This window comes from Dipteris shenzhenensis, chromosome 26 (assembly GCF_047967505.1).
Source record: "Dipteris shenzhenensis isolate YYH24624 ecotype China chromosome 26, Dip_SZ_1.0, whole genome shotgun sequence".
Lineage (NCBI taxonomy): Eukaryota > Viridiplantae > Streptophyta > Polypodiopsida > Gleicheniales > Dipteridaceae > Dipteris > Dipteris shenzhenensis.
This window is the reverse complement of record NC_141621.1, coordinates 48,018,114-48,044,960: the sequence shown is the minus strand read 5'-3', so window position 1 is coordinate 48,044,960 and position 26,847 is coordinate 48,018,114. Positions and strand designations below refer to the sequence as shown.

Below are 26,847 nucleotides of genomic sequence, written 5' to 3'. Positions count from 1 at the left end.
AAAGCAGGCTTTTTGCAATTGCTACATGCCCATATCAAGCATTTGCTTCAACTGCTTATGCATATGAGGCTATGGCACACGAGCTAAAGGATCTCAGGGCAAGAGTGAAGGCGAAAACTAAAAGACAAATGCCATTTGAGCAGAATTTTTCCATATTAGGAGAAGAACCTGCTGACACCTCAAAAACTCCTACAATGCATGCAGAAGAGGTTAATCAATATGCCTAGGTAGAAACAAAGATGCCTGCATTATTTGCAAATGCTGATGCTATGAGTAGCCCAACTCAATCCTGGTGTGCTAGTCCACCTAAGACTATAGAAGCAGCAGAATATACAGCAGATGTAGAGCAGCATGACACAGAGGAAGACTAGCCCACAGCCAACCCTATTGTCAGTCAAAGTACATAAGTTGACCTGGCAGTGACACACAGCTTCAAGCTTGATCTGAAGGATTATTTCCAGTAAAGGGTTTGAGTCTTCAACTTTTTTGAGAAAAAGTCTCTCCATCGGAAGTGTCAGGTGTTGAAGACTTAGTCTCCACCTATGTTGCCAATAACCCAGGGTCAGCATAGGTTAGGATAAGTCAGTCCCATAGCATAAGGCAGTTACTAAGTATGTAGCGGGTACCACTTTCTGTAACTGATAAGTAGTGGGCTAATGCAATAGTATGATGTTTTGTAACAAGGGCTATTACTAAAAGATATAACTGATTGCAGATTTATAACAGTAGGAATGGATCTGGACAGCTACAAAAGTCCTGTAACAACCCATTTTGAGGTTGAGTTGTTTATCTCTGCTGAAGCATAATACAATATATCCGTTTTGCAAATTCACGAGTTCTCTGCTATTCTTTCATTGTTTAGTTCAGTCTATATGCAATCCGACTCCTGTCAGCTCTTGTCCAACTCCATGGATGTTTTATGTTTTCATTTGTTGAATGCACTCTGAACAAATGGTTTTGACTACAAATAGTGATTTGCATGTATGGTAATATCTTTTTTCATAGAGGCACATAAAGACTTCTAGGTAGTGGAGATTTTTTGGGGAATGTAACAAGCCACACTTTGAACTGTATGTTAGTCAACTTTGCCCATTTCAATTTATTAATTTCTATTTGCAAATGGGTATTTGTAAAATATGATGTATGTGTGGTTCTTGGGTAAGGTAACTTCCCATAAATGCATGTTAAGGTCTAACACATGGGCTAGATTTAACCATTTGAGCATATATGGTTGGTCAACCTAATTAATGTTAAATGTTTTTATAGATATTTAAACGAATGGATGTTTATAGGGTATTAGGGTATTATCTATGGGTGGGTACTTGGTAAGATCCTTTCCCATACATATTATGCTTATAGAGTATATACATGAGTGAGTGCTTGGTAAGATCCTTTCCTATATATGCATATGGAAATGTCATATCGATATATGAGGGTTCTTACTGACACATTTTCTAAGGTAAAAATGAGAACTTATAGATGATGGGCATAACATGATTCTAACATGTTGAGTTTATATGGCGTTTACATACTCCATGTCATATCAATTAGTAAATGCATCAATCCATTTTAGACTATGCATTTAAATTTGTGGAACATAATGCTATGACTGCAAATAGAATATGTAAGTAATCCTAGAGTTATGTAACATTATCCCTTTTAGAATGCTTTTACTAAGGTTTAAAACTAATATTATGCTATTAGAGATCTGAATCCAATGTGGTTGAACTCAATTATCGGCTTGATCTCCCTATGCTTTTAGGTCGTGGAAAAATGCTCCTTTATAAGTGCTACTTCGACATTCTAAAACAATTGCATACATAGGTTATTTGATGCTCTATATTTTGGCTTTGAAAAAACATTTTTACGCAGTGTGATAAATGAATCAATTTTTAATTATAGTCATTTTAGACTTTGCTCTTAATAACAATTACAAGAGGGGGTGGTGTTGTTAATACCTTTATTCCCAATAGTTCTAACAAATTATTGTTTTGATACCTTTCTTCCCAATAGTTCTAACAATTATTGTTTGTTGGATGGCGCTAAGTACTAAATCCACCTTGTAGCACTCATATGAACACAAGCTTTTTTGAGTTGACATGTAGTTTTTATCTATGTTATTCTTTTTGGGATGAGTTACAAGTGCACAAAAACTCCACTAGGAATATTGTTACCACTTATTCATCATAACTTTAAAAAATAAATACATATAAGTAGAATACATTTCTTATTGTGGCATATGTACTTAGGAAAGCTAGATACCTTTAATGTTAAGAGGTGTCACTTGATAGATCAAAACATACCCAGCACACATCAATTTTGGCCATATTTTCTCTCTCTCTCTCTCTCTCTCTCTCTCTCTCAATCTATATATATATATATATATATATATATATATATATATATATATATATATATATATATATATATATATAAAGACACACACACACATGCACACGCACACACGTGTGTATGTGTGGTGCAACCATGGTAATTGTGCTCCTTTTAGCTAGGCTTCTCTTTTGTATGCCATGGGCGTCATCCTCCTAGGGCCGGAGCTACATTATTCACAGGTCACGTATTCAGTGTTGGGGGTTGAGGTGTCCATCATGATGCAATGGGACCTCAAGGTAGGCATGGAACCTGTTATGCCTTTGATACGGAGACACACAGATGCAAATTATTCCCCTTCCAAACCCCCCTCAAAGTCTCAAAGATTAGATGCAATGCACGGGCTCCTACTCATAAGAGAGTTCTATTTTCTCAAGCCTCTTCTCCATGAGCTGCACATTAGTGAGTTGGAACATGTTCTGGATAAAGTAGTAACTCTATCCACAAATTTCATGAATCTCTTTATTGAGATCTTGGGGGATGGTGGATTTACAACAGCGAATAAATTTGATATAACCAAAACACTTCCTTTTTATGTATCCAAATTTATCCACTTTCGATCGAATAGACCTATTGGCCAAGGGTACAAAATGATCCTTTCCTATTTCCTATTCTCTACTTATGCAACAATAATGCCAAAACTTTTGCGGCTATTTTAGAAATGGTCCATTTTATGACTAACAATGGCTTAAAAAAGCATAAATTATTACATCTCATATGACATTTCTGAACATCATTGAAGTTTCTTGGCATGCTATTAAAAGTACTAGAATTGGTTAAACTCCTTAAAGGTATGATTCTATATAAAGAACTTTTTGTGGTTGTGGATAATGGTAGGCACTTCCCATAATCGGATGTCTACCATCACTCCAGTGCCCACCATGGGATGAGGGCGGGTACACACACACACACACACACACACCTTCCTGACAATCAGGGTCAAGAATGGATGTACTTTATAGCCAATTCTAATGAAAAGGATTTGTTTACATGGCACTTAATGAGTCAAAATAGCTCATGACCTATATTGTAAATTGAGAAAAAATGGGGTCAAAAAACAAAAAATTAACCCAAAGGAAATTTGCATTATAAATGCACACGTGGGTTATGGGGTTTAAAAAAAGCAAATGACCCTTAAAATTCATGCGCATAAGGTTAGCAAATGATGCTTAAAATTCATGGGCATAAGGTTAGCAAAGGTCCCTTAATTTTCGAATGGGCAACAAAAATACTAAAGGGCCCTTCATTTTCCAAATTGACCCTTCATTTTATGGGAGAGGAACTTCCATAAATTCCACCTTTACTTCAAAATGGGAACATCGTATAGCGCTAGCACATGATTGGCTAAAAGTGAAGTTTGTGGGTGGCATGCTGAGGTAAGTGGACATAATCACCGACCTTCTATTCATACAAGTACACGATACTGTGTGAAAACCTACTGTGCATTCAATTCAATGAGCCATTCCACACAATATGTGGGTGCTTATAACCTGCAATTATTGGCATGCCATGATAGCATTGGGCTGCACAGTGTTGACACACACAGAGAACGATGTGGGCTCTCGGCCACATGGGTGACTGCGCACCCAGGGGGAACCTAGACACACAGTTGTGCCATTAAAGGCATGGCTATAATGGTGCAAGGCGGCGCATCAATGGCTGTGGTCATCTACATAGTTGGCATCACAACAAATCTCATACTGCACAGGAGCCCTTGGTACTATGGGTCCCATGGCCTTGAATATCTAGCTTCATTCTTTTGTCATTTCACTATGCAAAGGGTGTTGTCAAGTTGTTAAGTCTCTCTCTCTCTCTCTCTCTCTCTCTCTCTCTCTCTCTTTCTCTCTCTCTCTCTCTCTCTCTCACACACACACACACACACACACACACACACACACACGCATGCATGCGCATTGGAAGCACTTGTGAGGAGTTATGAATGTGTGCTTGGCTATAGTCTTGATATTCCTCATGAGCATGAGGAGTTATCTCTATGGGTTTGTAGTACATGATATCTCCATCTACTATTAATGGTGTTGGTTGAGATTATACATTTTGCAAGATATTCATCGTGTTGTCACATTGATGCCATCTTTTGGCATCAAGTATTTATGGGATGATTGGTCTACTTTACATTGGCATATGGCATATGTATAATTGGTGCATCACTTAGAGAGGGAGGATAGTAAGCTATGATGGTTGTTTCTATGTAGATGGCAAGACTTGTACACAATTCCGCAGCATTGCAAGATCTGTAAATGTCTCTAGAGGAGATAGAGGGGGGACAAATTGTCTATATGAGGAGTAGATATGATCTTGATTATATGCCTCATCCTATAGGTCAATACATGGTGGTTGTTGCAGCCACCACTAGGAGTTTTATCTACAAAAAAAGAGTTACTTGTATATTATTCATTTTTTAGGATAACATTTGCTCATAGGAGACAAGATTTCATAGAATTACTATGAAATGCTCCATTGGGTCATCCTCAATGAAATGTATAGTTTTTGTTGCATACTTATATTTCTCATATGAATGGTTTTGAATTATTAACAATGTCTTTAATATGAATAAATTTGCATTATTGGTTTAAAATGTTTTTGTAATTGGTTTGAAATGTAGAATAATAACAAATGTAATGATGTGCACTATGATGCAAATGTTATCCATGGTCCTCATCATGGATCTCATATTTCTCAATTGTCATGAGGATATGATAATCTAACTAAAGAGAAGACACTTGCACTATATCAATTGGTAATGTCTAGTGGAGTAGCAAATGTATGATGATTCAATGATATGTTAAATTATCACTTTAGTGACGATGGTACTAATACTTTACTTCACATGGATGACATTACCAAATGTATGATGACTCGATGATATGTTTCATGATGATTTTAGTGATAATGGTGCCAAAACTTTACTTGACATAGAGGGCATTATCAAATGTATGATGATGGAATCAATGATATGTTCAATGACCAATTTAGAAATAATGGTGGCAATACTTTACGTGAAGTGGATGACATTGCCTAGTTGAAAAAAGAGTCTACAACTCCAATTTATGAAAGTGTCTACAATACAATTCTTCACGCATTCATGTCATCTCTAAATACAACATTACTCATAAAGAAGACTTTTAACGGGCTTCTACTTTCACTTATTCATGTATTGGAGCTCTTCCAAAATATTGCAAACAAGCACATTAGAGGCACATTGCAATAAATACTTATCACAAGCAAGCTCCATCAGCAATCAAAACATTCTAGTGAATCTGATTTCAAGGGTGCTTGAAACATGACAGGACATTAAAGTCACTAGATTTTAAGCTACGTAACTCCTGTAAGTGCTATTGAAATATGAGACTTGATTTGAAGCTACATAGTTCTTGTAGGTGCTCAAGATATAATCAACCAATTTTACAAGTAACACAAACGAGAGTAGCGTTATGTTGCCTGCTCAACCGTAAAATTCATAAGATCGTCATGAGGTCCCATTTATAACAGTAAGTGAATCTCAAGGCACCTTTTACAACTTTATTCTCTTAAAACAGTATACAATGTATTGACCAAAAGGTGACGCTGTTACGCATTTTTTTACAAATGATTTTTTAATGGAGGCCCATCCTATCCCTTTGTTTATTTCAACCGACCAAACTCAAAACAGCAGATGACTTGTCCCAAGTTAAACGAGAGAAATCATTGCTACCTTTAGCACATGAATAGATAAACTTGATCAAGTGTTGGAAATCAAGGGGAGCGGTTGAAACTCTCTTGAAAAAAGAGCTATTGAATATAGGCAAAACAAGCTTCTTCTGTACGATTTACAGGGAAAAGCAAGGTTACTCTAATACCCAGTAAAAAAAGGGCACAAACTTAAATTTGCCAAATAGGATTTGCCCTTGCCGCAATAGCAAAACCAAATCCTTCATGATGTAACCCCCTACTCCTGTTAATAAATTTGAATCAATCAGTAATCGTGTGTGCGCTACAATGCATTGCAGTCGCAAGATTCAGATACTACCCGCACTCTCAAGAACTTTACTGGGGTCGAGTTGACCACTATGGTAACTTGAAGAGACGGCTGATATTTCCTGGCGCCCTTTCCATTCCTCACCGGGCCTTAAGGCGATTGGCTTTTCGATCGCAGCAGGCTCTACACAAATTATGTGCTTATACTCATCGTCACCGAAATCTGCCATAGCTTTGGCCTTTCTTTCCCATGGGTTCCAAACAACTGGACATCATGCACCCATGTTAAACCTTTCTTTGTTTTGAATAAACCGCCGACCAAAATCACATTGATATTTGATTCACCCAAATGGGGAAGGGGAAAAAAAACAGTTCCCCTGGATACCTGCATCCGGTAGCCCATCCTTTTTCAATACAAATGTCCGTTTCTTCTCATGATCAATGACCGCAATCTTTGTTGGAGTCTGTAGATATATTCTATCAACCTGCAACAAGGAGAAATTTTGAAATCTGCTGAATCATCAGTGGACCATTTGCTAGAACCAAGCCTTGAATGAATATTCACCTCCGCTTCAAAAGTCAGAGCATCTCCTTGCTCCGTGAAACGCTCCCGATTCTGCAGATTATCAAGGTAATCCAAAGTTTCTAAACCTTCTACTCGCACCTCACTGCATTAGAATGATAGAAAGATTGTTAACACAATCATTCTACCTCCTCAGCCTCAAATGTATCTATGTATGTACATACATATGTATGTTAAGGGAGATGAAATAAAAAACATGCCCAGACTCAATTCTATAAAAGCTACACCAACAACACAGGATAGTCACCTCATAACTCCATCAAGCATACCTAGCAAGGACTAGTTAGAAAGGCGTCTCCACCACCATTGTCTGAACACATTATACCCGACACACACATCTCTACCTTAGGCACAGCAAGCAAATACATATCACCTATTCTGCTATTGCCATCAACTGTTCTAAAACAAGCTCTACCTAGAGATCCTCATCAGCTGTTATGAACAATTTGGACTAAGCATGGCATCTTCATATGCAAACTTGAATAAATGTCAAAAACTTGTAATTATGCTATGCATTGCTTCGGGTTTTGGTTCCTAGCTGATTGTACCTGATATCTGAGACCGACAGATATGTGTGCATAGCAAGTGTGAATGAAAATGGCTTGTTATCAGTGTTCCGGACGCGGGCAGTCAGGGTCAGCTCTCCCTCAGGACCCAGAGCAACTCGGAGGCGTAACTCAAAACTGCAACGACAATCATTGCCGGGTCATAACATGAATTAGCTGCAAAGAGTCATTGTTTCAACGACTCTCTATCTCTCTCTCAGGAATCAAAATGACGCAGTAAATCATGTCTGCAGGACATAAATTTGCATTTTTCTGGAAGGTACCAGTGGTTCCAGATCTTCAAATCATCTTCGTTGGGTTTCAGTATAAGGTCAATGATGGCCTTATTGGTGCTAGTGGATAGAGGTAGGGGATTGGGATCGATACTCCAGAATCTATTTCGAGCAAACCCGTGTTGCTCTGTCAAGCCAAGGTTGCTGAACTGCAAGAGTTTATAAGGCAATTAGGAAATGGTTCTCAAAAAAACATAAATGCCAAGTACCTGAAATGAAGGCCTTAAAAATGTTGTCACCTGAGGAAAGCAAATAGGTATGCCCCCTCGGATAGCCTTTGGGGGCTTGAATAACGCCTGAACAATGAGGAAAACTTATTTAGCTAAAAATCACATGCAGGTTAGGCCGCCCCAAAAATTATTCCCCTCCGGAAGTAGAGTAGAAACTGAATCCCCCCATGTAGTTCACGATCACAAGATACCTTAGAGCTGACAAATAACAACTCCTCTCCACGCTCATTTTTCCATGATGTGACCTGGCCACCATACAGATGTACCTGCACAGCACAAAGCACCATCAACAAAGTTTTCCGTTCCTGAGCAGCTTTTAAGCTGCACGCACATCTACAGGGTTCCGGTCGATGAAGGGGTTCAGCAGAGAAATTATTAAAATATATTTTAAAAGTAAAATATACATTTGTTTTGTTTTGAGAGCCTGCTTTGCTGTGAGTCCCTATCATAGAGGTATCACGTATATGTCAACAAGGTACTCTAGGCCTTATATTTTAAAGCTAAAATATACACAGGAGTCCCTATCATAGAGGTATCATGTATGTGTCAACAAGGTACTCAAGGCCTTAATTCCCGCAACTTCAGGTGGGAGACCTAAGTTGGTCGGGGAAGACAATTGATCACGGGGTGGGCTGACCAGATCTAGATGCTGCCGAAATGTTATTTTTCTGAATAGAAAACTTCTAACGCTTTGTACACAGTCGAAATTGTGTAAGGAAGGGTCCGATGACTGGAAACTCTCCGCACCTTGAAAAGACAATAGAAGACTTCCAACAGGGGGAACAGTTGACCAATCAAGACCTCAATGAAGCTACAACCGAAATGCCAGAAAATTAAAACGGACTGACTACTTAGTAGTAAGCACCTGGGCAGAAAACCCACGTGGGTCTTTCATGATCACCACGTCAAGTCCATTGCTATCTTGGGTCACCTCCACCGTCGGCTTGTGTTCGATAGATTCTGCAACCGCTTCCACAACTGGGGCACTCATTCTCGAGGAGCCTCGTTCCCGGGCGCTGCTTGACTCAGCGATGATAAGAACGCATGCGAATTTCAGCTGCCAGCTGCGTGGGGAAGGGAAGGGTATGAGGAAGGGAAGGTAGGGGGAGGGAGGTTAAAAGCATGGTGGTGGAAGCAATGAAATGAAGCGATTGGCGATGTGCAAGCTATGGAGAAGGGCGAATGAAGAGGCGAGTGAAGATTTGGTGGAAGAGGCGATTGGATCCGAGGGAGAGGGATCGTTGTAACTCGTGTCTTTGTAAGATAAAAGTCAAGGACCCCCAAACAAACAAAACCGTTGGCCTTTCCACACACACTTCAATTTCAAACACACACACACACACACATATTGTCTCTCTATATTTCAAAGTTCCTTTTTTTTTCATGGAGCAAATAACTACAATCTTAAAGTGACACTTGGATCCTACCGTTTAATATAAAGAGAAAAAAGCACTGGCTGAGGCTTATGAGGCTCCCTAATCTACCTCACTACCTTGTCATAAGCTTGTGCAGCTTCCTCGGAAGTGTTGTAAGCGCCTAGCCAGAGCCTTATACGCTTGATATCGATCGCCCATTTCCCCACGCTTCACTGCCTTACTATGTAAAATAACGCAAATCTACAATTGTTGGAGGACATAAATTTTAGTCCCTTGGTAAACCACCAGGCTATAAGAAGTTTTGTGATGGTAAGAAAACATAAGACTAAAATAGACTCTAACTAAAAAGTGAAGAAGGCAATGCCATGAGCATCGAGATAAGGAGTTGGAAGGGCGAGATCAGAGAAGTGACGTGTCAATTGGGATCAAGTTTTGTGTGCCTTAATCGATGTTACGAAGCTTGATCGAGCATTGGAAAATTCGAGCTATGGCGGGAGATAGAGTTTTCACTATACACAAAATGGGGGAGCAAGGAAGAAACGCTAATAGACTCATATTCATGGGGAGACTGGCTTCGGCTATGAGGCTCTATTGAAAATAAATTTAAGGACAATTTCTGCATCCATGTAGTTGAAAAAATGCAAGGTTATTTCAAAGTGGTTAGCCCCTACTTAACCTTGTGAGACACGCTTATTGTCACTGACGTAAACTTCCCTTGAGTTCCCTTTTCTTCAAATACTTCTTTGTGGAGCCTCTCTCTAGAAATCTCCCATATTTCAAAGTTTCTTTTTTGTTCATGGAGCATATAACTACAATCTTAAACTAAAACTTGGATCTTACCGTTTAATGAAAATATCATAAAGAGAAAAAAAAGGAATGAAAAATAAATATAAACATGAGACATGACACAGGTCCATCAAGACGCAATCCTCCCTGTAAATGTCAAGGGTAGTCTTTCATTATTGCCTCGGTGAAGTGCAAAGATTTGTGCCTTTTGGGAGTTGAAGCCCAATGAATATATGAATAAGACTACACTCACAAGAGCTCATAACTCATCCTTGGTTGCAACCTAAATAATATAATTGTGTCATGGACTACAACCATATGAAATATTATCCTTCGATCTTGCATCCCATGTGGCATCTCTACTACTGATTTCGAATCTTATTTGCATCGACAACATGTATCAAAAGAGAGAAATGTTGTAATAATTTAGGCTGAAGCAACATCAATAATATAAACTCCAATAGTATCAATTGAGTACTTTATTGTATCAAATAAACAATCACTTGGGCTGTGTGGATAACACATGACAACGTCAATTGCGTGCTGGTGTTCAATACTAGGTGCGAGATTTGGGTTTGTAGTTGCTGTAAGAATTACAACTTCATCATCAGATTGAGTTGCCGTTTCAACAATTGGCTCATAGCGGTAAGGGTGTATAGAACTGTCATCACACAAGATCCAATAATGGGGTCGATATGTTTTCATTGCCACACTACATACATATCTTTCTGGTTGTAGATGACCACACTTGAATTGGTCTTTGAAAGAACTTTGAAAGACATGCAATGGCAAATCTATCTCCCTAAACACCATTGCATGATATTGGAACACTCATTCATGTAAGGTATTAGTCCATCATTGTTCAGAGGTCATCCCATTTTTCAATAGGTATAGGACTACGTCAAATAAACAATCGCTTAGTAAAGCATGTCATGGCTTGAATTCTATTTGTGCAAGATGTCAATTGATTTGTCTTGGTTTATTCTTGTTTTTTTGAACGCCAGGCTCACCTTTTTTTTCTTAAAAGAAGAAACAAAACTGTCACAACAGGGCTACCTTTACAATTTTAAACGAATCACTTTAAAGTCCTTCCATAGCTTAGTAAAGAGAACAGAAAATAACTAAAACAATGAAGGTTTTATAAATGATATCTCCTAGTCCGATAGTTTTATGCAAAGTGTTAATGGCAACTTTTCTTTTTTTCCTACTTTATTTGACTTTTTTTTCTTTTATAGTCTTAGTAAACAACAATGTTTTCACCAGCAGGCATAAAGCCCGTTAGGTAGGCATAAAGCCCGTTTAGCTAGCATAAAGCACTTTCAATAGGCAAACATCAGTTTTCAGGCGAACCGGCTTCTTTGGCAACGGCTTTTTAGATTGCAATTTTTTTTCTTTTTCCAAGCAACGGTTTCAATAGCATACACGTCCTCAATTTTTAAATTCTGCAAGGCACATTCATCTTCAGGATCTATTATCGGAACATAGGAAACCAGTACATTCCAAGATCATCATCAATCAGGAGTATTCAAAAGTGCACTTAACCATACATATACAGTGACAGTAAAATCCCATGCATTATCTAAGGAAACCCTTTCTCTAAGGAAACCCTTTCAAAAATATCTTGAAGGAGATGGTACCAAAATGCTCTCTGGAATGGAATATTTAATGTAAATAGGACTGTTGGAAAGATTAGAAACACTCACCAAAAGGCTTGCCCACAGATGCATCCAACCAAATTGCAACCACCATTCTTTTCTACAGGCGTCTGACATTTTGGGCAGGGCTTAGGATGAACTGTCAGCCAATTCATAGTCTTTGACTCATCCTTGCACTCCTTATCTCATAACTGCCACATTAAACAAGAGCAAGGAGAATGCGAATTTGATGTACAGTTAAAGCAAAACCGCTTGCTAGAGATGCATTCAACCTCGCAATAAGGGTCCCCTTCCACATGTATTATGTTGCCATAGTGGGGGATGCTTGGACACCACTTCACCTTGTTGTTTTCTTCTATATAGAACTCCAGTAAAACCCTTTCCAAAATTTCTATTGCCTCAGGATCACTTGCAAGAGCAAGGGTTCTCACAACATCTTCATCACAAATTGCTTTGCAAAGATGAGCCATGTACTTTGGTCTTCCTAGATCTTGACAACAAAGTGATGTGTCCAACCTACCAGCAATAAAAAACGCACACAAATGCAATAGACTAAGAAAAGGACGTAAGCCATAGACTGTGGATAAGCAATGAATGGGTGCTATTACTTTTGAAAGACTCCTAGTACAATGTGGATTGGGTTAGGGTTCTCACAGTCATTGCAAAAGGTGTGGCCACAATCCATAGTGGTTGCTTCTTTTGCTGGCACATCCTCAAAGTAGGTTTCACAGGTTAAGAAATCAAGTATCTGTTCTGTTGACCTCATACAAGGATGGGCTGATGCCTCGAGTGGTAAGCCTGCTTCCAAGAAGAGCTGATCTTTGCCTGTCTCAGCTAGATTTCCACAAAGTCTTCCAAATCCCATCAATGATGGATGAGCAAAGTCTGTGCATGTTGTTGCTTTATACCCAACATGTCTACCACTTTCCTCAAATCATCACTCTATCCAACAAAAGTATGAAGTAAAAATGCAACATTACAAATTGTACAAATAAACATTATCACGGCATCAAACATAGCAATGGAAAGCTTCGATTGCTTAAACAAATTGATCGCTTGAACACATATAGTAGGGAGTTAACGGAAGATCATACAAGCGCCAAATACAGAATATATATCAGACCCTCAGAAATTCATATCCAAACTGATGTCACTGAGGTGACCATAGGGATGGAATCTAGATGAAAAGTTTACATGGAAAAATGACTTTCGATTGAGATTTATATGCCTTAACATGGCCAGAACAAGGAGAGATGCCCAACCTATTGGAGGGAATTCACAAAGCAAATTGTAATCCTAAAAGGTGATCCAAGTATGGCCAAGATGAGAGCAAGGTCAGTGCTGAATATCAATTTATGTTATCTAAACTTGCGGTCGTGTTGGCTCATTGTTTGTCAGAGCTACTAAGTTGCCAAACTTCATAAAAACAACCACACACACACACACACACACACACACACACACACACACACACACAGATTGTAAACTTCCAAGGCAAAATTGAGGGAGTACTGTGCCACAAGTCTGGTGGTAGAGTGACAAAGAAGAGTTTGAGTCATAGCAGCGACTGCCATGGAGGCACCACCTATGAGGCCTTGCACGTGGACCTAGTCTGCACAGCGTCCGTGGAGCCTAAAGCCTTGAAGTGTCCAAGGCATTAAATGCCCACAAAGATTGGGCTCATCGACTCTGCCAATGCAGTCATGCCGTCCTAGGTAGCATTGGTCTTCATGATGCCATCATTGGCACAAAGAAATACGTTGATGAGCCCATGCTCACAAGGTCGTGCGACTCGTGCCATTCAAGGGCATGTCTCAAAACACACAAAACGAAGCATTTAATGGACTAGTAGTCTAGTCCATCACTGCGGTGGAGCCACATTGAACACATTGCCATGTGACATGCCCTTACACTATGATCCAGTGGCCTTGAGCCATGGGAGGGACATGATACATAGGCTGAAAGCCCTTAGGTAATTTTTTATTGGAGCATAGGACCTGTTAATTAGACTTGTGGACCTATGGTCCCTAGAACCCCCTTTGGCCCCTTTTATTGGACATATGGACGTTTGGCCCTTCTAATTCGACCCTAAGACCTGTATACCTTTGTCCACGGGGTCCCTTTTCAACACCTTTGTGCTGTAATTACCTTTTTGCCCCTTGGGTTTTTTTACTAAATCCTATTAATTCTTTGTCATTATGTCTTTGGCAATACATGGGCTGTTTAGAAAAATATATTTTGAAAAGAAAACCCTTTCCACCTATGGCTGGAAGTATTAAAATTATAGCTCTATACTTTTCTATGAGGATTGGCCATTTCTTTATAAAGATATTATCTTGTATAATGAGAAAAATATTTTTTGTGCATGTGTGGTGATATTTTATGTGTGCATTGATTAAGGAGTTTTCCAATCTAGTTATTTTTCGTATATTAATCTTTTACTTTACTTTGGACATCGATAACAAGTCTAGTAATGCTATGACACTTGTCTTCCCTTCTTGTTTAAGCTATCCTAACTTAAGCATGTTGGATGGTACTATATGGGGAGGATGGATTAGTTACCATACTTGCTAAAGTTGTTACTCTAACCTTTAAGCAAAAATCTAGGCACCCCTTCATCTTGACACATTTTAATGAGTCACAAGGGACATGGGGTAAACCAAAGTGGTCAAAATCGAAGAGAAATACACAAGGTTCTATTTGCCTAGAAGATAAATTAATCTTATTACAAACTTGGCTTATCACTCATTGTTTTGTACAATGTGGTGATAGAGTTTGAAAACAGGTTAAAGGGATTCCAATGGGTTTTTCGTGCTCCTCATTATGGTGCAATTTATATTTCTTTTGGTATGAGTCTTCTTTCATTTTAAGGCTCATGAGACTTGGCAGAATCGACTTGTTACCACTATTTGAACATATGTTTAGATACATTGATGATATTCTGTGTATTAACAACAATTGTATAACGGATTTTCTTCATCCAAATGCTATCAAAGATCCAAATAATCCTTTTTGGATCTATCCACTACCTATCATTGAGATTAAGGAAACCATTCACAAATCCATTTGTGTGTAGATAAAGTAATAACTCTATCCACAAATTTTATGAATCTCTCTATTGAAATTATGGGAGATGGTAGCTTTATAGTGGATAAGTTTGATAAAACAAAAGCACTTCCTTTTCCTATATCCAGATTTATCCACTTTCAATCTAATAGACACATTGGCCAAGCCTACAAAATGATCCTTTCCCAAATCTTTCCTATTCCCTACTTATGCAATACTAATGTCAAAGCTGTTAAGGCTATTTTAGAAATGGTCAGTTTTATGACCAACAATGGTTTCAAAAAGCAAAAATTATTACACCTCATACAACATTTCCTAACGTCCTCAAAGTTTCCTGGCGCGCTACGTTAAGTACCAGAACTGGTTGAACTCCTTGAAGGTATGATTCTATATGAATAACTTTATATGGTTGTGGAGAATGGTAGGCACTTCCCATATTGGGGTGTCTACCATCACTCCAGCAAGACGGGCCAACACAAGTTGGGGCTTGGCCTTGGCCAAGCCAACTGACCAATCGGGTCAACGGACTAAGCCACGGTTGGTTGACTGACACTATGATCGGCCACGTGGTAGCCCCTAGGTTTGCCATTGCTAGGCCTATAAATGACAATGCCTTCCTCATAGTAGCGCATATTTTGGAGCTTGTTCTATTCCTTCGTTTGGGGTTTTCCCTGCTGTATATACATTTACCATTGCCTATACCTAGATGAATCTAGAAACATTCCCAAACTCATCCTCTAAAAACACAACATAGTGCAATTTCAATCTCACGATAGTCACTCATAAGATCGAAAACCATAAACTCCATCACGCATAGCAGGGACTAGCTACTATGACATCCCCACTAACGTCATTAGCGCCCAACAGTGGGGGTAGACCATAGTATAAAAGTATGCTCTCACACATACAAATCCACACACCCACACATACTTGAGCATCCATTTATACAAGGTCTTTGTACTGAGTTTCTGTTGGCACTCTGGTGGTGAAGGGCAAACTCAGCCATGATGAAGGCTAGCACCAAAGGAGAAGGCTAATAAAAAAGTAGTCCAAATCTCTTCATTCAAGCTACAACTGCTTGTGAAGTCTAAACGATTTCATTTTAGTCTCTCCCAAACGAGCATCTAAATCTAAATCTAGCTGATAGGGCAACACACCATTTAAGATAGAAAGAATTATCGCAATACCAGCAAGCCGCAACTTAGACGAAAACTTCACAAGGTGAAATTTGCATGTCCGCTAATACGACAGAAGCATATACCTAGATGAATTGAGGAACATTCCCAAACTCATTCTGTAAAAACACAACATAGTGCAATTTCAATCTCACGATAGTCACTCATAAGATTGAAAACCATAAACTCCATCATGCATAGCAGAGACTAGCTACTATGACATCCCCACTGACATCATCAGTGCCCAACAGTGGGGTAGACCATAGTATAAAAGTATGCTCTCACACATACAAATCCACACACCCACACATACTTGAGCATCCATTTATACAAGGTCTTCAGACTGAGTTTCTGTCGGCACTCTAGAGGTGAAGGGAAAACTCAGCCATGACGAAGGCTAGCACTGAAGGAGAAGGCTTATCAAAAAGTAGTCCAAATCTCTTCATTCAAGCTACAATTGCTTGTGAAGTCTAAACGATTTCATTTTAGTCTCTCCCAAACAAGCATCTAAATCTAAATCTAGCTGATAGCGCAACACACCATTTAAGATAGAAAGAATTATTGCAATACAAGCAAGCCGCAACTTGGACGAAAACTTCACAAGGTGAAATTTGCATGTCCGCTAATCCGGCAGACGCATATACCTAGATGAATCGAGGAACATTCCCAAACTCATTCTCTAAAAACACAACATAGTGCAGTTTCAATCTCATGATAGTCACTCATAAGATCGAAAACCATAAACTCCATCACGCATAGCAGGGACTAGCTACTATGACATTCCCACTGACGTCATCAATGCCCAACAGTGGGGGTAGACCATAGTATAAAAGTATGCTCTCACACTCACAACTCTCTCTCTCTCTCTCTCTCTCTCTCTCTATATATATATATATATATATAAAAGTAGACCATTGCCTCTCTCTCTCTCTCTCTCTCTCTCTCTCTCTATATATATATATATATATATATAGTATGCTTCCACACTCACAACTCTTACTTCGTATCAGATTTCAGGAAGGTTGGCTAGGGACCAAGAGAGGGCAGCAGCCAGACGCATGTGTGCTTAAGGCATTGCAACGTACTTCTGAGGACATTGCATTCGGCGGCAATCTTCCTAGTAGGTGTCAGTGTTCACGGGCTGTTTTGAAAGGTTTTTTTGGACCCAATCTGAGGTACATGGAGCTGGAGCAACAAAGTCCACCTAGGGTTCACAAGAGGAATAGTGGCAGAATCGGCTTTTCTACTTGGCATTTTAGGGTAGATCTGTGCCGATCCTGAGGTGGTAGCCAGTGAAAGAGGCAGCTGGGTGGTCTGCACACAACGTGGACAACGAAAGGGGTCAATAGCGGGGAGTTGTTTCGCCCCATATCCCACCAAGGGTTTCGCACAATATCCTACCCACACCCCCTTATAGCATCGCGCATGGATGAAACCATTGACTGTGTCTTGACCAAGTCCATTGGGGGCAATTTCTTTCGATAGGATCACAAGCAAAGGTATTCAGGAAGAAATAGTTCCAGGCAAATCAAGTTTCCATGGCTCCCCCGTGCACGAGTAAGGAGGACAAGTTGAACGGAGCTAATTATGCTTATTGGAGGCTTCAACTCAAGGTTTGCTTCATTCACAAGGGGCTCTAGGAGCTGGTTCAGGGGTTCGAAAAGAAACCTGAGCATCCTACGAACCCAAAGGTGTGGACCCAGGACAAGGAGGGCGTGTTTCTTGAGGAGCTAGTAGACTGGGAGAATTGTGACTCAAAGGCACACTCAGTATTGGTGCCCACCATCACACCGGAGGTTTTCCCGAGAGTGCAGACCCTCGATAGTGCCTATGAGGTATGGTCAAAACTGCAAGATCTTTATGTGAGGGACTCAGCAATGAGGGCTGTTACTCTTTAGGGGCAGCTCAATAGTCTCGACTTCCCTAGTGGCAGTATGATGCAACCTAAGACTAAGGTCATCCATGGCCAGCTTTTGTCAATGGGAGCTGCTTTGACATCGCGTCAGTTGGCAGCTCTTATTCTCACCAAGCTTCCACCATATGATATGGTTTCCCAAGCATTACGGTCCCAGATCATGATGAACCAATGGCTTTGATGACCTTTGCTCCCTGTTGCTTGAGGAATCATCAGTTTTGTTGTCCCAAGGCAAGTTGCAGGTCACTTTCATCTCAGACCATGGCCAAGAACAGGATCAGGTGCTAGAAGTGTGGCAAAAGAGGGCATTTGGCAAGGGACTACAAGTCCAAAGGTAAGTCCCAAGAACAGGACACTTCATCAAGACTCAGACCAGGCACGTGGTTCTAAGACAGCAGCAGCTATGACCATCAAGGACCGCAACTGACAGTACAAAGGTATCACCCCACGGGTCACAGGCACAGAGGGCATGTGGGCAGAGAGGGCTACCTCTGGCCCTAATCAATTTGTTAGTTTGGCAGGCAAGGTAACAGTGCAGAGCTATGGACCAGATGAGTTCGAGGTCCCTTGCTTCGGGTCGCAAAGACTTGGGTGCGATGAGTTCAAGTTCAATGTACAAGGTTCCTGCATGTGATGAGTTCACCGTCAGGATATTGGATGTGCTGTGCTCCACAGTTCATGTTACTCCATTGGGAACACAATGCAATTGGCTTGGGAAATTCAATTGAGGACCACTATTTCATGGTTTGAGGTGGCACTTCTTCAAGGATCCAGGCTTACCAGAGCTCTCCTCGAACACTCCTACAGTGCTGCAAGTTCCATGGTGGAGTCTTCATCAGCATGCTTCTTTAGATCATTTGCTCACTTTGAGCTACAGAGAGCGTGTTAAAGTGTGTGCTAGTGAGTGCAGGCTTCAATGTGCGTGTGCCTGCCCTATTCAAGACAGGTTTGACCGAGTGTTTATGCCTATTTATGGGCTGTTTGGCAGGGGGCAAGAGGGCCAGACCATTTTGGGGCTTGACCCAGGTCAGGTCAACCGACCAGCAGGTTGGGTCAACGGATCCAGGTTGGGTCGGTTGACTGACCCTGGGGTCGGCCATGTGGCAGCCCCTGGGTCAGCCAGGCCTATAAATGGCCATGCTTTTCCTCATTGTAGGGCATCTACTGGAGCTTGCTCTATTCCTCTGTTCGGGGTTTTCCCCTGCAGTACATAGAGTTACCATTCTCTCTCTCTCTCTCTCTCTCTCTCTCTCTCTCTCTGTGCTGTATGCTTCTGCAGTCACAACTCTCACATATGTTGGGCATGGTGCTGGGCATGGACATTGGATACTCACTTTGTATCAGTCAATAGTATAAATCTTCTAGGCAAGATCACGGTATTGAAAAAGTCTTTTCAAAGCGGTTTTCCTTGAATGCAAACGCAAGTGTTTCAACCTGTTTACAAATTTAGTAAAACAAAGGTAACCCTCCCACTATGTTATTGCACAACTTTCATCTTGATCCAAGGTATTTAACCAAGCACTATAAATTAGCTGAACGTACAGGATGATAAAACGCAACCTTAACATGGCCGAATCATGGAGTCCATCCTTTAGGAAGGGTAAAAAATAATCTATAAAGTCTGATTTATTCCTCACAGCCTCGGAAAACATGAAGAGTTACTAAAAGTAGAATTATTTTTAAGACAGCTTTACAAATAGGAGCAATGATAGGCCCAACAAGACACCTTGTTGTCCAATGCATGCTGCAACCAAAGCTCCTTACCTGTCATAGATGTTGGTCCTCAGGAATAATGAGCAACCAGAACCTGGGTTGAGTAAGGTAAAATATGCTCTCGACAATCATTTTCAAAAGATACTAACTTGAGTTAAGCCTTGTCATCGTGTTCTTGCACCAAAAACATGTATTCTGTGCTGGATAACTGTCCTGCATGATGGGCAGTCTCTTATTCCCTGCTTCTCATGAAGATCATTGCACTTAGTGCATACAATTTGATGTGCACACGGCAAGAAAACTACAGAGCTCTCTTCAGACATACACATCACACATTCACGGTCTCGGCGAATATCTCCTCTCGAGTCCCGCAACTCTGCAAGCTCACGCAGAAGCCGTGTGTTGACATCCTTTAACACTTGCAAGCCACTCGAATCAGTAGACTGTGTGAGTCCTCCGGAGCTCCATCGAGCAGCACAAGCCTGTGCAGCTTCTGCTGCTATTTTGAGCTGCTCAAGTTCACTCTCCAGCCGCTTGATGTCATCTTTGTGCCGCTGGAAGTCAGCATCTGCTTTCTGACGCCAAATCTCTTCTTTTCTCTTTTTGGCAATTTCTAGCTGCTCTTTTGCCCATTTTTCTCCATCTGCAAGCAAGATTGCTTCGTCTTTAACCTTCTCCTCCTGCCGCCACTTCATCTGCAAGAACGTCAACGCAAAACTATTAGCTCACCCAGCAACAGAACATAAGGAAAGACTCTCGTGTGTCCAGAGTATTTGTCGAATTAACCAACATCCAACTAACCTCTGCTTCATGCTGCTGCATTTTAACTTCTGATAAGCATTGTTGAGTTTCAGCAATGCGCTGCTTCTCTCCTGCAATTTCGTCAAGCATTTTGGCCTTTTGTTTTTCCCAAGCTTGCATTCTTTTTGTTGACTTTTTCTCCCGCTTGGCAACTTCTTGTCGAATGGCATTAGATTCAGCTGCACTCAGTTTCGCTGCTTCCATCTCTGCTCGCAACTCGGCATTTTCAGTTTCCAGCTTTCGTACAGTGGCATTTGCTTTATCTACTTGAGCTCCTGCTTTTCTATGAGCATTTTCCATTTCAGTGAGCCTCTTCATTGTGCTGTCTTCCAAAGCCTGTGTATCCTTTTTCAAGCGTAAGATCTCTTCATGCTCTAATCTTAGCGATTTCAGCTCAGCCATGTCTTTGCTAAACTTGCACGCTGCCTGCAGGGCCTTCTGATGCGCCCATTCCTGTCGCTCTTGACGTTGCACTTCCAGCTCCCTTACGCGCTGGACAAGTCTCAGAAACATCTCATCCTTCCTTGAGACAGACCTTTCGATACTTTGTCTGTCATTTAGTGTTTGTGCATGGCCATTTGAACTAGGGATGCCTAATCCAAAAGTTAAATGGGATAACTCCAAATCTTGGTCAGCAACACCATCAACAACTGAAGCTATAGCTAAAGAGAGCTCTGTGCCAGGAGTATTCACGCCCATTGAGACATTGACATCATTACATGAATTAACAACAATGCTGCCTCGAGATTCAGACCCACCAATAAGACTCATTTCTTGTGAGTCCCCTGCTAATAACAAGGATCCATCAGCATTTTCGGAAACTGAGCACGCACTCGAACCAATCTGTTTACATGTGTCAAGCTTCCCATATCCCACTTGCAAGGAACTTTCAGATTGCGATTGAGTTGGTAGACATAATGCCTGTGCAGTACCTATGCCTGATGAGCTGTCTTCAGAAGGGCTACCTGCACGCACAAAGTTGGGACTCGATGGTTGCATACCCTTTGATAGCTTTCTTTCAGCAGGGCAAGAAGCATCCAAGGACAGTGATGTGTTCAAAGAAAGGTGCTGCATTTCCTGGAGACTCTCACTGAGAGCATCGACAGTACCAGTATCAATACTAACCTCAAGCAAGCCTTCATGAGGCAGACTGCCAGAAACTGACATCATGCTGCTCATGCCTTGGTACTGCGTGTTATAAGGTGCAAGTGCATTTGATACAAGCTCTGACTTTAGCATGCTACTCTCATGAAAAGGAACGGGCATGCCCAGACCTTGCACTGAAGATTCATCCCTTGAAGGTCTCATACGTGTTCCCATTACCACAGGATGACATAAAGGGTCCTCAGGTGGAAGAAGAGAGCCTGTAAGCCTCTGTCCACTCGGATTTTCCATTTGCATGTGTGACGCTGTAGGGAGCTCTCTATTTGGAATCCAGCCAGAGGAGGATGAGTAACAGATCTCTTTTACAGGACAAGAGAAACTCGACGATAATCCCGCTGATGAGTTGTCAATGCAAGGAACCAGAGCACCATTTTCCATGACAGTTACCTGTAATATGTATATGTCAACACACCTTTCTCGTTATTTGGATGTGATCATAACCTTTCTAAGCGAGTTCCCAACTCAGTATGTCTGTTTTAGATAACTGTTTTGTCTATTCTAGTTTAATGACTTGTGAAGCGTTAAAGAGCACATGATGCTTTCCAAATCAACCAGCTATTTCTTTATGTAGCCACCAGGGGGGTTTCTACTGACCGCTCTACATGTATGCTATTCAGACTACTGAAGATGGCCTCCCACTGGGCCCTTTCATACTGAAGGGCCCTTAGAAGGTCCCACTAGCCAATAGTTAAGAACAAAAGCACCCCCAACTTTGAGTAAAAATATAATCTCTGAATATTCACTTCTAATGACTCCAATTTTCCCCCAGCTGAAGGTCTAGGAGTAAGATATGCCTTGATGTCTTGATACGGGCGTCCCTCATAAACATCTCAGGGCGCTTAAGGAAAGGTATATAAGCTCATTCCTAGCACAAACGGATAAACTTGAGCCATTCTGAAGTCTTCTTCTGTGCACCACATCCAGAAAACACGATTTTAACAGTGTCTCGAACCTAATCTGACAATAGAGAGAGGCTGTGGGTCTTATCTCAATGAATCTAAAGAAAATATGAATTGATAAGCTGACGCTGCAGTCAGCCAATTTAGAACCGTTCCTTAGCATCGAGGCCAAAACACAGGTAATAAGGATTCAAATACTTAGAAGTTATTTCGTGAACAATTAAAAGCAGACTTGACTAGGGAGGCAAGCAATACAAATACAGCTTCCAGGTCCTTTGTGTGTGTGTGTGTGTGTGTGTGTGTGTGTGTGTGTGTGAGAGAGAGAGAGAGAGAGAGAGAGAGAGATGGCCGCGAGTATGCGCGGGCACGTGTATCCAACGCGGTGCTCGTTGCATCCTTTCTTGAATTTCTAATCAAAGCGTGATCACAGTGTTTCTCTAGTGAGACAAGATAAAAAGAGCAATGCCATGAATCAAGGACAAACACGCACAACCTGATCGGCAGGAAGACAGGGGAGGAGAAAGGGCTTCGAAGAGACGCACCCGTGCGAGTAGAGTAGCGAGTGGAGTGGGAAGGCGAAGTCGCAGTTGTGGTGTGTTTTGATTGATTGACGTGGATGCGGTGTTATTGTTTTGTGGCCCTTTCCCCGATTGTTAATGCAATGGAATCATCACTCCAATATGCCAAACTTATTCCATCTATTTCGTTTGTTTGCATGTTATGGCACTCGACATCGGCAAGCTGTGAATTGTCACTTGTTAATTGCAAGTCTATATTGAAATCTCAAGGATCAAAATGTGGTGGTCATGAGGGACTTTTCGGTGATATATTTACTAAACCTCTTGTGATTTTGATGTGGGTAGGATTATAAATGTCGAGTATGGTCTACATTTCATGCTCCTCTTTTTGGCCTTCCCCATGGGAGTAGCCTTAGCAATGGTGGTGTTTCAACAAAGCAGATATTAGCCATTTTTATAAATTAGAAGGAGGTTTTTGATGTGTCTTGTTTTATGCATTGGACGACGCATGCATTCGGCGCTGGCATTCGTGTTTATTGTCTTCTTGCACTGCGATTTCGCCTCTAGCGTCGCTATTAATTTAATGGTAATGAAAGGTTAATAGCTGTGCAAGAGGAGGTGGAGCGTAGGATTCCATCCTTATGCAGAAGAAGATCTGCATTCCTTAAGGTCCATTAAGTTGGAGCATGTTTTCCTCAACGAATTTTGGCTTGCTATAAGTTAAGGGCTTCTATTGCAAATATTTCTAGAGTTTGCATTTCATTGTAGGCATCCATCATGCTCTTCAACATGCAATCTCCGCTCTGCTATAAAATCGTAACTAGAGACCCTTTTGTAACACTTGGATTCTAGTACGTAGTAGGACACATAAATTGCAGACATGAATGCTTCGAACGACTTCATGGACACGGACAATGGAGCTTTCATGAAGGGTCAAAACTTGTTTGCTTTGCCCTCTCTTCCATCGATGTCGTCCTTCGTTATTTCTCTTGTCTTCTTCTATAGTGTCCTTTCTTATTTTTGCATGCGCTTTAGTTGCTCACAATAGTCGTATTGATTTATGCAAGACTTGCTAAAGTGTGTCCACAAATATTGCGGTCCCCTGTGACTCCAACTTCAGAGAAGGTTGCTATATTGGAGCATGCTGACAACGACTTGAAGAAAGTTAGCGATGGTGGCAAAAGTAGATTCTGCAGCATTTTATTCGTAGCTATAATCTTCGCTCTGTTTGCACCTTTCCTTGCATGCAAGGGTTCAATTCACCTAGTCTTTCAGTGAACTACTATTAAAAGCTGTCATACAGATGTCGATCTGTTTGTGTCTGTAGTGGTTTCCAGATGCTAATTGTTTGGCTGTCTTCTGAGCATGTCCTAAAGATCGTCAGTCTTTCTCTCTCCTATGAAGTTGCTTCACATCCCTCGAAGCTTTGGCCATGATGTTACAAGCGCTTGTAGAATTGTTGGTTACACAACTCGAGTTATTTTTCCTACGAGGCGATAACTTGTGAATATTTATCCATTTTCGTCTGTCTACTGCATGCAACATATTTCAATGCATCTGTGCAGCGTTATTTGAACTGGGTACATGCTGTGGCCTTTGGGGTTGAGTAGACTGATTGAAAAAACACATTTATCTTGCTTCCCAAGACGAGAGTCAACTGTAGTAACAATTGTAGGGGTATACATGCTGGTTTTTTAAATTCATCTGTAGTCTCATAATCTAAAAAAGATTTTCAGATTTGGGTTTCCCAATAGGAGGCAGGAAAACTCAACAGACAAGGATTCCAAACATTGAAGTAATATACTTTGGAGTTTAGGCAATGACCAACGTTTTCTTTGCAATTGGATTTGTTTAGGATGATCATTTTTAAGCACTATGTGGGCCTTGTGTATTTATCTCTTTGAAGACTTCGTAAGACGCTGACATACTAGTGTTAAGAACTTGGGTGAAGGTGGTGCTGTAGCTTCGGCTTGCTCCTATATGGACAAGAGTGCATCCCCACCCACCCCAAAGTTAACTCCTTCCATTTATGCTTCCCCAAGCAAGCCACTGAAGGAAAATTTGCTAAAAAATTCTCCCATTAAGAAGACCCCTCGTAGATCCTTGAAAGGTTCTTTTCAAGAGGTTGCAGAAGAGGTGTATGCCCAAGCTACATGCACAAGTTTGTAATTTTTTTGCTTTTCGTGTACAAATCTTAATTGGTTACTTTTGTTGTTTTGCTGTAAGTGAGGAAACTTATACGCGAGAACCCGGAGTACGTTAGTTTTAGGTCCACACTGACATCTTATGTGAAACAATATTTTAGATTGAAATATGAGAGACATTTGGAGGACAACAAACCTATACCTAAAATTAAATTCAATGATGTTGTTAACATTGACTCAGATTAAGTTGAAAATTGTCTTTGATGTTGTATTTCATTTTCTATGATAAGAAATTGTACGTAAGGTGTGGATGTTACAATGAGGTTTAGTTTGGGAATAAGTAGTGTGAATTAACTCACAATGAATGTCAAGACTGGTTGGATGCAAGAACACATTGATGGCAAAGATATCAATATATGAGAGAAGAATAGATTATAGGATTGGATGACCAACCGAGGTTGAATGTCGGACAAAGTATATGCTCAATCCCCATAGGAATGTAATCAAATTGAGTAGTATGAAACTAGGAATGACACCAAGGACCAAAAGATAGGGAGGAGTGAAAGAAGACCAAAGAGATTCCTCCTCGCAAGGTGAACTTGATGAGTTTTGGCAAGAAGTACTAGGACACCAATTCCCACCAAACTCACGAGGGAAACAGATAACTTCAAAATTAGCAATACATTCTGCAAGGATGGATTTGTTCAAATGATTGCCATTAATTCCATGAATGAATCTAGCAACAATGAGAGAACCAAACATAAATATCAACTTCTAACAATGTATGGGGCGAGAGGGTGAGAATCCTCATTCCCATTTGTCAAAGTTTTTGTCAAAAACTACATATTGCAATGCAATATAAAAGAAGAGTTGGGTGTAATGGGCTCATGTAGCACTGCTAGTTTGAGTACACTGAGAGCATGGATGGTTTTTTCAAGTTGGCTTTGTTAAGAATCTAAACTTTTATATTGGCCTTGAAAGTTTGTATGCCCTAATAAAAATAACTATTTGAAACACTCGCTAGGATCTGAAACTTCTATGCAAAAGATTTTAAAGTTTCACCAGGACTTACATTTTTTACTTCAAAACTCAAAAGAAAAAATATATAATTGTACTACATTCTATCAATATTTTGAAACTTAAAAAACAAGCTTGATGAACTTTTGCTAGGATTTTATAGCATAGCTTTGATAAAAACATCCATGATCGAGAGGCAACCATTTTCCACCTAGTGGTGTGAGGTGTCTTACCTGGTGTGGTTGTTGTAGGAGGAGTTCTTGAGGCCAACCATACTTGATTCCCTCCTTGGTCGTTTGGCAAGATGTTCATCATGTGGCCCTCGAAACATATTTTTCATCCTCTTTAAAGTGCAAAGGTAGTCTTCATATTCCTGGTTGGGCTATCTCAACTCTACATTCTCTGCCCGAAGTCGTGCAATCTTGATAGAGGGTCTATTGGTGCTTGGGCGGCTTGAACATCCTTGATACATTGTCAATGGCCCAATTTCTCTGCTTGAAAGTGTTGTTCCTTTGTTTGGCCTCGGTAAGTTGGCTCTTATCCTCTTCTTGTTGAAGCCACAATGTTGTATGCCCCAACTTCACCTTCTCATTGCTATCCA

General features: G+C 40.6%; 2 protein-coding genes and 1 pseudogene across 4 annotated transcripts; all 3 read right to left on the bottom strand.

Annotated features, from left to right (window-relative positions):
- Positions 1-5,997: 5,997 nt before the first annotated feature.
- LOC147885196 (putative glucose-6-phosphate 1-epimerase) lies at positions 5,998-9,306 on the bottom strand. Of its 2 annotated transcripts, XR_015543516.1 has the most exons (9): positions 8,883-9,306; positions 8,209-8,283; positions 8,027-8,083; positions 7,779-7,936; positions 7,498-7,632; positions 6,932-7,034; positions 6,752-6,851; positions 6,271-6,631; positions 5,999-6,180 (listed from the first exon to the last, which is right to left on the bottom strand). XR_015543516.1 is itself a non-coding variant. In XM_087397085.1 (8 exons), exons 1-8 carry the CDS (start codon positions 9,006-9,008, stop codon positions 6,408-6,410), a joined length of 978 nt encoding a protein of 325 aa, XP_087253211.1. In that variant the 5' UTR covers positions 9,009-9,306; the 3' UTR covers positions 5,998-6,407. The 2 variants fall into 2 exon arrangements, 1 of the variants encoding a protein (XP_087253211.1); XM_087397085.1 differs by having other exon boundaries at positions 5,998-6,631.
- Positions 9,043-15,336, bottom strand: LOC147885195 (putative E3 ubiquitin-protein ligase ARI2; annotated as a pseudogene).
- A 4,279-nt stretch (positions 15,337-19,615) lies between these two features.
- Positions 19,616-23,250, bottom strand: LOC147885194 (putative E3 ubiquitin-protein ligase RF298). Of its 2 annotated transcripts, XM_087397818.1 has the most exons (3): positions 23,110-23,250; positions 20,505-22,055; positions 19,616-20,398 (listed from the first exon to the last, which is right to left on the bottom strand). In XM_087397818.1, exons 2-3 carry the CDS (start codon positions 22,044-22,046, stop codon positions 19,868-19,870), a joined length of 2,073 nt encoding a protein of 690 aa, XP_087253944.1. In that variant the 5' UTR covers positions 22,047-22,055; positions 23,110-23,250; the 3' UTR covers positions 19,616-19,867. The 2 variants fall into 2 exon arrangements, with proteins under 2 accessions (XP_087253944.1, XP_087253945.1); XM_087397819.1 differs by lacking the exon at positions 23,110-23,250 and having other exon boundaries at positions 20,505-23,072.
- Positions 23,251-26,847: the final 3,597 nt, after the last annotated feature.